An 11,581-nucleotide genomic window follows, 5' to 3' on the forward strand; every position below is an offset into this window, starting at 1 on the left:
TTGATTCAGCAATGAGGGGATATACTTTGATTCAGCAATGAGGGGATATACTTTCTCCATTTTACTAGCAAAGTTCAGCTTTGCTGTGGTTGATGTTCTTTTTTCTGTACACATGCTATAAGTTACTTTGTTCCAGCACAGTAGCCTCCCTCACAGGAACAGCAGAACTTAGAGTAAAGAAAGGATTAAACAATGTTTAGTCATACTATTTATCAGTTAGTACTGCAGAAGAAGAAATATTAAATTTTTCTCTTACTTCAAAACAGCTTTGTAGGTTTATCCATTCTGATACCTCTTCTGCTGTCATGAGAGTATATAAAAACTGGCAGAGCTGCATATACAAGTTAGAAATGTTAAAGGAGTTAGAATTCAATTTTGTTGTGGCATTGATCTCGTAGTTTGTGGAAAGCATTTCTCTCCTTGTACAACTGTCCTTTTTATCTCTGAGAGTTCAGACAAATGGTTCTTGTTTTGCAGTTTATGTTTCACTTGAGAAGATCTCCTTTCTTACAAGTTTTTAACAACAGTCCAGATGAGAGCTCATACTATCGTCATCACTTTATGCGTCAAGATCTAACCCAGTCGCTTATCATGGTTCAGCCAATTCTTTATGCCTACTCTTTCAATGGACCTCCAGAGGTATCAGTAAATATAACTTCATAGTAGGTTAAGAGGTGCTTTTTTGAGAGAAGTGATTGTTGTTCTCACTATTGCATGTTATAAAAGGTGTTGATTTATAATCTACTTTATGAGAAAGAATATTCATTTAATTTACAACATACTATGAAGTCTTGAGATCAAAAGTCGCTTTTTAAAGAGGTGATGTTTTAAACTAAGGAATGGGTTTTTTTGTTATTTTTTGAGAGATGTAGCAGATTTGTGTTTGTGGTTCCAGAATGTAAATATAAACAAAAAATGGGTTTAATTAAAAATGTACTTTTTCTGTTGAGTCTGAAAGAAAAGTTGGTGTTTTTTTGAAATATACAAAATTTCCTCTATCTTAATGCCCTAATCCAAAGTTTCTAGTTTTGATGTGGTTCCCCTTTATGTGTAGATTTGGTACAGAACCTTCCAGTTGACCTTGTCACGGCACGTTCTGTATAAACCTAAAATAAAAAGCTGATCTTCCAAGAAGCTTCTGAAAGAAGTATAAGACAGGAGACAGCCAAAATAATCTGCTACATAAAAGAGAGTGAGACAGTGAAACAAACATAGTAGTAAAAGCTCTTGGCAGGTTGGCATTCTAAGTTCTGTTAGGATTTTTTTTTTTTTTTTAAACTATCCATGGGGTTAAAAAAAAGGACTTTTAAAAGTGGAGTTTAAAATAGTAAGGTGGCATGTGAAGCTCACAGGTGTAAGATCATTCTCCCATGTATGAAAAACAAGCAGTCACATTGGTGTGATGCAAAGGAGAAATCTGATTAAGCAGGAGCTGATGTCTCAGTGTAGAGTGAGTAATAGTACTTTTTTTTCATTCTTGGAATGGTTAATATTTTTGGTATCCCTAGCAATATTGATTCAAGTCCATCATATGGTACTGATTCAGTTAAATCATATAGTGCCAATATGTTGTCATTACCCTTAAAAAGGTGAATTAAAACCTTAAATATTACATTAGATTTCATAAGTCATGCATATTTACTATATACAGTGTTGGTGGATATATAGGCACAGTAATAACAGCTGCGAGAACAAGACTAAAATAAACCCCAAACAATCCGTAGCCTCCAAATCTAATACTCAAATAACTTCTAAATCTTTATACATTGAAATACAATTCAAAATAATGACATTGTATAGGTAAATATGGAGGTACTTGCAAGACTAGAAAAGCGCATAATAATGAAAGAAGTTTCAGGTCTTGAATACATTTTTTATTACTTTCATGAAGTTATGTATTCAGAATCAGGCTGGATAACTTCAGAATGAGATTGTGTGGGTTGCAGATGTGGGACATGAAAAGGAGCAAATATGGAGTTTTAGTAAGTGATTCCTAAGATTCAGTTACTGATTCAAAAAGCTGGCAATTCCATCTGATTGTCCAATTATACATGAGTTGGTAATTTTTTATTTATTTTTAAACCTTAGCCTGTTCTTCTGGATAGCAGCAGCATTTTACCAGATCGCATTCTCCTTATGGACACCTTTTTCCAAATCCTTATTTATCATGGGGAGGTAAGAGTTGTCATTGCTTACATAAATACTCTTTTTCGGTAGGAGTGCTACATTATGGAATTCAAGCACCAGTTCCAATGCACCTCAGTATTTGACCCTGTCATCTGCTTGGCTGATAGCAGAGTTGTAGTTAAAGTTTATAGTTTGGTGCTTTGACATGCCTATACACAGATAACTGACATTATTTGATGTTTTGGTCCTATTTCTTATGATGAGTTTAAGATTAATTAGCTTCAATATGCAGATGATTTGTGTTAGATCAGTATTTTTCCTTCCTTTAAAAGTGTTATTCCCTGCCCCTCCCTTTCTCCCCAAATTTTCACTCATTTATTTTAGACTTTTAAATTAGTTCTTCAGGGACAGGGAGTCAGAACACAGTTTTATATTCATCCTTCATCTGCACTGTCCTGGAGGAATGGAACTGCTCCTGGTAGTTAGGTAGATAGACATTCCTTGGTAATTTAAATACAAATGCATGTGATTTCCTAGTTCTCTGCTTCTCTGGAGGAACTGAGCTGCTGCTTTTTACTACTTTGCAACTATAAATGGTTCACAGCTGAGAGTTTGGAAAATACCGTTCTGCATCATATCCTTGTAGCTGCACTGATAAAAATATTTCCTAAACTTCAACGCTTCTTAAGCAGCAAAATGTTATCTCATTTTTGTCAGGAAGCAGCAGGGGTGGGCTGCTTTGTGAGGGAAAGGGAACAGGGAACTGATCATCACTGCAAGGCAGTCAGGGGTCTTGCCAGTGGAGACCTGGCCCCCAGTGTACCAGAGCAAGGCAAGCAGAGTAGTTGTGGGCAGTAGCCAGGCTCAGCCTTTCGTCCATATCACCAGACAAGTCGATGGGGATGAAGCAGGTCCAGGTTGTAGTTAGGTAGTCAGGTACCTGGATGGGAGTTGGGATGAGTAGGGTACATGCTCAGACACAGGTGTGGCTGCTGTGTAGCTCAAGCAGGAGTCAGGAATGAGACCTTCAGCTTAAAAGCAGCTGCCAAGCAGAGGAGGAAGGAATGCCTGCTGAGAGTCCCCCCTGGGGTCTTTCCTAACAGCAGGCTGTGTCACTGAGCTGTCCTTGAGCAGCCAACTTCACTGCTAGAAAGTGATGAGGTTTCGCTACAACCTCTGAAAGATAAATATCAGTATAAATACTTATTTCTTATGTTTCCTAGACATGCAAAATAGAGAAGTGTAAATAGTATCTTTGACCTTCTAAACTAAATATTTAACATACCAAAGATGACAAAAGAGGAAAGACAGATGGATCACAAAATGTTAAGAGTTTAAAAAAAAAAAAAAAGAAATCTAGTAGCATGTTACTTACACATCTTGGCTTTTAAAAATTAACTTGCATACAGGGCAGAAAGGGGTGAGTGATAGAAAAAAGGCTACCAATGGCACATTTTCCTCAGAAAAGTCCTGTGTATTTTCTGAGAAAGATTGGTGAATCAGTTCTAAACTTCTTTCTTTTCCCTGTGCCCAGACCATAGCTCAGTGGCGTAAGTCAGGGTACCAAGATATGCCGGAATATGAAAATTTTCACCACTTGCTACAAGCTCCAATAGATGATGCCCAAGAAATTCTTCATTCCAGATTTCCAATGCCCAGATACATTGATACAGAGCATGGAGGAAGCCAGGTATTTATATAATCTAGGAAATGGTGTGTTGGTAATGTCATGAGATGTTTTAGTAGTAAACATGCATTTCTGTGCTAAAATGTATATAAATTGCAAGTGAACATTTTGAATCTTAAAGCTTTTACAGAGCCAGATATTTAATAGCAGCTTTTTCTCTAATCTGTAAATCCTGTTAGTTATTATTTTTTTTACTCTACTGACTTTGACTCTTGGATTCTTTGTGTAAGGTGTGTAGGACAGAAAAGACAGTGCTTGTGTGGGTCTCTGAACCAATACCAGAGTTATTCTTCGTGTTATTTTTTAAAAACTTCTTTATTAATGTCTTGTTAATATTCACATTTACTTTGTTAATGCTTAGAAAAAGACAAAAACTTACTTTCAGCTGCATCAAAAAGTTCTTAGCAATTCTGCATTATAGCTATAGCATCCAGGTAGTAGATTTATTTATAGAGGTGCTATTTGCAGTTCTGGACAGGTGTCTGCATCTCCAAATAGTAGAAATGACATATTTCAAATACATGTGCAACTTTTTTCTGAGTGCAAGAAAATCCTATTTGAGAAGATTAATTTATTGTCTTTGTTTTGTTTTTTAAAGGCTCGCTTCCTGCTTTCAAAAGTAAATCCCTCTCAGACTCATAACAATATGTATGCATGGGGACAGGTAAGTATGAATCTGCTGCTTAGCTTGTACACAGTTTTCTTTTTCCCTATTTCAGAAGTCAAGTGACATGTGTACATATAAGTAATAATGCCAAGTTTTGAAACTAAAAAAGAAATTTAGTTTTGGTCTGATGTAACCAAAATTATAAAAGTTAAGAAAATTCTAGTCTCTAGACAAAAATGGTCTGGTTTGCTATTTTAAGCTTCTGTTAGGCTGCTTTCATGTTTAGCCAACTTTCTTATGCAGTGTTGTCTTAAGAGTACTAATTTGATGTTTGCCTGACAGAGACTCCCTGAGGACTTTCACTGAGACAATTTTGCAAAATCAAAAACAGATAGTTCAGTGAGGCTACAGATATGAAGATTTGGAATGCAGTTGCTGCCTTAGCTCTAAATATGTTAAGGCTAGTCAATGATTGATTAAGCTGAGTTTACAGTTTACAATTAATTAAACTTAACTTATAATTAAGTTTAGTTTCATCGAGTATTATCCACTAGATAGCAGAGGCACAAATCTTACCAAAGAGATGTTCCTGCTTTGGGGAGGAGAGAGGAGCAAGCCCGTCAACCTCTCTGAGAGGTAGGGTTGTCCACACCATGGCAGACTTAAAATACCAATTTTATACCTGCTGTAGTGAAACAGGATTGATTCCCTGTTGGCTGCCATAAAAGATGGTAGGAGAGCAGCCACTTTATAATTTTCATGTTGGTGGGTGTGTTTTTCATATATAAAGGAAGGACAGTGAGGGTTTAGGTAGCTTTGATTGGGTTGAGCTACGTGGCTTGCAGATGAACATGTGCATATCTTGCTGAAGGGCAGAACCAAGCTGTAACACCTCAGTATTGCCATCTCCTTCCCCCACCTGAGCCATTAGTGAAGCTGTTTGACCTTCATCTTATGGCTTCCTCTTCAGTCAGCATATTGCAGCCTTGTATTGTTATCTCCTTGGCCACCTATCTCACAGAGCTTTAGACCTCATCCCTATAAACACCTTCACAATCCTGGCAATGAGAGTACTTACCACACATAAAGTCTAAGGGACCTTTTTGCAATAGGGGAAATAAATGTTGACGATAGTTATGGACAAGAACAAGAAAATACGTCAGTGCCAGCGTACTGACATTTTCCAGAATTTTTGTGGCCCAGTTGACCAGCAATCAGTTTACAAATCTTGTCTTCAGGAAGGAAGTTATATGAGTTCACAAGTTAAACTTTCTGGAGCAGCTTGTACTCTTGAATGTTGCATCTCTTTTTTCATGTTTTCCTTCCACATTCTGCTTCTTTAGTGGGAAGAGAAACACTCCTGTGGGTGAATGCTAGTGCAGTGTCATTTTCTCGTGCAAATGTAATGGCGTCAGACACTGGAAGCTACATATTAACTTAGAGTATTTTGCTAAAGTGTTGACAGTGTAAAGTATTGAGTGAGAAAGCTCTGTAGCAATCTTTTGACAGTGGTCTTTGTCAGGTAAGTTTTTCAGGGTTACATTTTCATAGGATTGTTTCATATAGTTTTATTTTGTGCACAACTGAAAGTCCACATTGACCTGAAGAGGGCACCCACACACCACTGAAACCGTGTTTCAGGAGGTTATGAATGGCCTAGTTTGGTTTTTAATATTCTATGTAAAGATTTTCTTTAAGCTTTAATAGGTAGGTGCCTTTACAGTATGAAAAACATTTTCAGAAGATAGCAGTAAAGTTTTCATGCATCTCTATTATGTGGTTGGTTATTGAAGATGCAGTTGAAATTTTCAGAAAAGGACCTAGGGGTGCTGATCGACAGGTGACTGAACATGAGCCAACAGTGTGCCCAGGGGGCCAAGAAGGCCAGTGGTATCCTGGCCTGTATCAGAAGTAGTGTAGCCAGCACGACCAAAGAAGTGATTTTCCCTCATACTCGGCACTGGTGAGGCCACACTTTAAATCCTGTGTTCAGCTTTGGGCCCCTCACTATGAGAAAGACAGTGAGGTGCTGGAGCATGTCCAGAGAAAGGTAACAGAGCTGCTGAAGGGTCAGGAGTGTAAGTCTTATGAGGAGCAGCTGAGGGAGCTGGGGTTGTTTAGCCCAGGGGAGGGTCAAAGGAGACCTTATTGCTCTCTACAGCTACCTGAAAGGAGGTAGTAGAGAGGTGGGGGTTGATCTCCCAGGCAACAAGCAATAGGAGAAGAGAAGATGGCTTCAAGTTGCACCCGAGGAGGTTTAGATTGGATATTAGGAAAAATTTCTTCACAGGAAGAGTTGTCAACAGGGTTGGAACAGGCTGCCCAGGGAATGGGTGGAATCACCATTCCTGGAGGTATTTAAAAGACATGTAGATGAGGCACTTATGGGCATGGTTTAGTGGGGGGGTTTGGTGGTGCTGGGTTAATGGTTGGACTCAATGACTTTAAAGGTCTTTTCTACCTAAATGATTCTATGATTCTTAAATAAGAGAGCTCAGGCTTAGTATAATTTAACAGGCTTGGAAGTAGAGCGTCCTTTAATCTCACCTTGCTGCCATCAGCCAATAGGTAATTTAGTGTGCCTTCTCTGAGAGTAGATGTGTATTGTAGTGATCCAAGAAATCTTACTGCACTTGGATTTGTCCCTTGATTATTAACTGAGAACTGGTTTTAGCCAGTTCTCAAAAAGCCACCGTTCTCAAAAAGATGCTTCTAAGAATCCTCGTTAAGACTTTTATGTCTATGTTTTGGAAGACTTTGCAACAGTTCAGACAGCTCTAGTTTAATTTGTAAATGTGAGTGCTTAGTACCTTTGAAATGGTGGAATTGTTGAGATTTATAGGACTTCTTACTATAGCTGTAAATGGAAATAGTGGCAGACTGGTCTCAAAAGACTTAAGAGAGCTGCTATGTAACGTTTGCAGAGTTGCCAGCTGCTGCTTTGACTCTAAATTTGTTCAAAAGTAGTAATTAAAACCTGACCATTTAGAACTTCTTGAATTTCTTAAAATACTTCTGAGGTCAAAAAGTAAATTGCAAGAATCCACCCAAAAGGTTTTTTCAGAGCTTTTGTGTTCTGATTTTTTGTGACTTTCAGATTTTTTGGTCTTTCTCTGAGGTGGCACAGAGCTATAGGAGGAGAGAGTTTGCCCAGCTCTTCTTGGGAAAGCCAGTTGACCTTTACTCGGTGTCAAATCAGACCCTTAGTGGATTTGTTTCTTCCTTTCATCATTTTGATATGTCTGAGCTTCCCTGACAGATACTGATTTGTTAGTTGTGTCACTTGCATATTAGTGTTTCTCTCCCCTTTGTCTGCTCCACTGAGGTAGGGATCATACAGGAACTGCGCCTCTGAAATTTTATTTACTTCTAAAAATTTGTAAGTTAGTATTCGGCAGCTGTCAAAAACTTGTGAGTTTTGTCTGGTTGATGTAAATCTTGCTATACAGCATCTCATTTCTGTATGCATGAATATGAAAGACTGTAGTTGTGGGTTGTGCCTGAATTCATGTAAACGTATGAAAATTTATGTAAATGTGCAGTCTGCTGGTTTTTTTTGGTTGGAGAATTTCAGTAATGGTGTGCTTCTAAGGTCTTTCTAAATTTATAAAATGTTTATTCAGTGGAACATACTGTGCCTTAAAATACTTTTTCTTCACAATGTGCATAATCAGTTCTTCTTGTTTCTCTTATTTTATAGGAGTCTGGAGCACCCATTCTTACTGATGATGTCAGCTTGCAAGTATTTATGGATCATCTGAAGAAACTTGCTGTCTCTAGTGCTGCCTGAGATTCTGCAGTGCACTAAAGGCACAGATAATCTGCAGCCATATTTCAGCTTTTTCTCCTTTACCCTTTCCCATGTCTCACTTGACAGAATGCTCTGATATGCACAAGCTGCCTGACTAGATGTAAAGCAGTGTTGTTTTCAAAGAAAAGCTTTTGTTATCAGCAAATGTTTTAATGTGAACTGCAGTTTGTAAAAATGACAGGTAGTAAATTAAGTTATAAGCAGAGGAAAAAGAACAGTTATTTTAATTACTGTGATATTATAATTACTTTGAGATCATTTGCAACAATTTTGAGATGTAATTTCAGTTTCCCTTCTAAAGCGTTGGGGTTGATTCTGCTCAGCACTACAAAGGCCCATTGAACAATAAAGGAAATCCTTGGTGATGTCGGGCTTTCCAGACTGCCACATGATTACTTTTGCTTACTCAGTTTGAGCCTGGAGTGAACAAAGCACCAACAAAAACCATATAGAAATGATATTAACTCAGTCTTTTGACTTAGGCTGATGACCTTTCATTGCCTGCAGAGATATTACTGTTCATGTATTGTGTTTATTTTAGGGGTATTTAATTTCAAATATTTCTTCCCATTTGCCCGATTTGATTCTTTGGGAACAGAGTTTTTCTTTATTTCAGCTAGAGAATTTGAACTGAAAAGTATAAAATCTGTTGTTGCATGAAATTTAAATTCACGTGTATTTTGACAAAAAAGTATTATCAAACACAGTTAACAGGTGAATATTCTCAAAAAAAACTAGTTCTACTTTTAGCTAAAAAGAAATCCTACACTACCAAAATGAACTGACCAAGAGTACAGCCTTGATTTTTGTCTTGGCGAGTATACTTAAAAAAAAATCCACCTTTTTTACTGTTGCCTTATAATGTTACTACACTAATGCATGACACTGCACATCTGCTTTTTGTTTCTGCATCTTTTTTATTATGAATTCCACAGGCTGTAGTTCTTTTTGAAACAGTATTACATAGCATATGATGTAATTAATTTGCTATTTAGTTCATACTTAATTTTTTTTGATGGGTAAATTGGTAGACTTTCCCATTTACTTGTTGAAGTTTACACATAAAACACGTTTACATAGGTAATATGACATTTTGACAAGCAAAGATGTGAAGTGTGGTAGTGGGCAGTAAAAAATTGTACCAAGTCTAAAGGAAGAAGGTTTTCACATAGGAAATTCAGTCGTTTACTGGTGTGAGAAATATGAGGGTGGTTTTTCTGTAAATTCTTAAAAACTTGATTAAATCAGTTGCTCTCCATTTCTTTGATCTAAATGAGATGAACTCCATTTGCCTCAAAACAAATAAAATACATGTTTTTCTCTCACTTTTGTATTTATTGCACTGGTTTCTGTTGGTTCTTGAAATGAAATGTGGAAATAAAGGTAGTAGTGACAAAATTTAAAATAACTTCACCACTTTTATTCATGTAATAATTGGTATCAAACTTCCAGAGGTACTGAACTGTTTACACTAGTTTAGAAGATAATTCAGTAGCCCTCTTGACTTTGTTTTGTTTTAGCTAATAAACAGCTTAATTTTTCTTACAACACCAAACGTGTCCAACTTACTTGGCAGTTAAGTACTGTTTGCCTAGCAAATCAATTCATAACTAAGTCATGATAATGGATGGGGTTTTTTGTGCTTTCCTTCCATTAACCAACTTTCACCTTGTAATAATTTTTTTTTTAATCCAAATTTTTGGCAACATTAGCTTATTTTGTACCTTCGGGTATTTGACATCGTCAAAGACCTTTTGGAAATGGGAGAGAACAAGAGGACCATTGCACCTAATCACTATCCTTGGTGTTGCACAAATGAGTTAAGCAGCTCTGCAGAATACTGAGACAGCTGGGAGCTGTCTCATGGCGTGAAGCAGGTAAAACTAGGGTCTAGTTGGAGGCCTGTCTCTAGTGGTGTCCCCCAGGTTTCAGTACTGGGCCCAGCGCTGTTTAGCACAGTCATCAATGATTTGGATGAAGGGGCAGACACCTTCTCATGAAGTTCACTCATGACACAAAGCTGGGAGGAGCGGCCGATATCCCTGGGGGATGGCAAGAGGAAGGAACCAGGCTCTTCTCAGTTTTGCCAAGCAATAGGACAAGAGGCAACAGAAGGAAACTGATACACAGGAAGTCCCACCTGAATATGAGAAAGAACTTTACTATGTGGGTGACTGCACACTGGAACAGGTTGCTCAAAGAGGTTGTGGACTTTCCCTCATTGGACATATTAAAAAACCAGTCTGGATGTAATTCTGTGCCATGTGCTCTAGGATGACCCTGCCTGAGCAGGAAGGTTGGACAAGATGACCCATTGTGGTCCCTTCCAACCTTATCCATTCTGTGGTTCTGTGAAAACAGGCAAACCCGAGGCAAGGAAGTTCAGTGTCAGGAAAAAGAAACAAATGATTTTGCAAGGCTGGAGCAGCCACAAGTGTCTTTGCAGCTGAGGTATGGTACTGGTGACTTGTAGACATTATGGGAGAAGCTCTTTCAATGGCAAAACTGGTGGCTTTCCTGCATGGAGTCCTTGAGGGCTGTATATCCTAATCACTACTGCCCCCTTGTCCCCAGAGCAAGTAATTTCAATAAATAAAGCAATCAGATTGTCAGGCCTGATTTGCCCTTTGTAAATCCACATTTTTCCTCACTGTCTACTTGTCCTTTATTTGTTTCAAAATGGATCCTAAGGAGTTGTCCTAAGTCTGTCTAGGGACTGAGCTGAAGCTGGCCAGCATGTAGTTTCTCATATCTTCCTCTGTAGCCTTCTTAAAGATGACTGCAAAATTTAGCCCCTTTTCAATGTGCCTCCCTGGATCATCACATGTTCTGAGGATGATATGGCTTCACAATCAGATCGCCCATCTTTTTCACCATCCTTCCGTGGGTCACATCTGTCTCTGTAGATGTGAATATACCCAATGTCTCTAAATAGTCCTTCCCTCTCCTACTTTTGTGTTTCCTCCTTTCTCGAACTGCAGTTGTGTATGGAGGTCTGAAAATTTTTTGAAGACTGAGGCAAAAAAAATTTCAATATTTCAGCCTTTGCTATATTGTTTGACATCAGGTTGTTTTCCCCATTCAACATCGGTTTCATATTTCCTTTGACCCTCAGTTTGCTATTAGCCCGCTTACAAAATTCTTTTTCTTCTACTCTTTATGCCCCTCGGCAGCTTGAGCTCCAGCTGGGCTCCATCTTTCCCGATTCCATCCCTAATTGCCTAAGCAATAATTTATACTCCTCCTTTGTTGCCTGTCCTTGTTTCTGCTTCTTGGAGGTTTTCTTTTTTTTTTTTTTTCATTTTAATTCATTAACATCTCCTTGCCTTGCCAGTTGGGCCTTCTGCCA

At 38.1% G+C, this 11,581-nt stretch overlaps 1 protein-coding gene across 1 annotated transcript in view; it reads left to right on the plus strand.

Moving 5' to 3' along the window:
* Window positions 1–9,637, plus strand: part of SEC23A (Sec23 homolog A, coat complex II component) — a 29,085-nt gene extending 19,448 nt beyond the window's left edge. The window contains exons 16-20 of the mRNA XM_027638418.1: window positions 478–639; window positions 2,089–2,175; window positions 3,662–3,817; window positions 4,413–4,478; window positions 8,122–9,637. Coding sequence (XP_027494219.1) covers window positions 478–639; window positions 2,089–2,175; window positions 3,662–3,817; window positions 4,413–4,478; window positions 8,122–8,211 — 561 coding nt within the window. The 3' untranslated portion in view covers window positions 8,212–9,637. The remainder of the gene's footprint in view (window positions 1–477; window positions 640–2,088; window positions 2,176–3,661; window positions 3,818–4,412; window positions 4,479–8,121) is intronic.
* Window positions 9,638–11,581: the final 1,944 nt, after the last annotated feature.

The sequence above is a fragment of the Corapipo altera genome, unplaced genomic scaffold (genome assembly GCF_003945725.1).
Source record: "Corapipo altera isolate COAL_440 unplaced genomic scaffold, ASM394572v1 23, whole genome shotgun sequence".
Taxonomy (NCBI): domain Eukaryota; kingdom Metazoa; phylum Chordata; class Aves; order Passeriformes; family Pipridae; genus Corapipo; species Corapipo altera.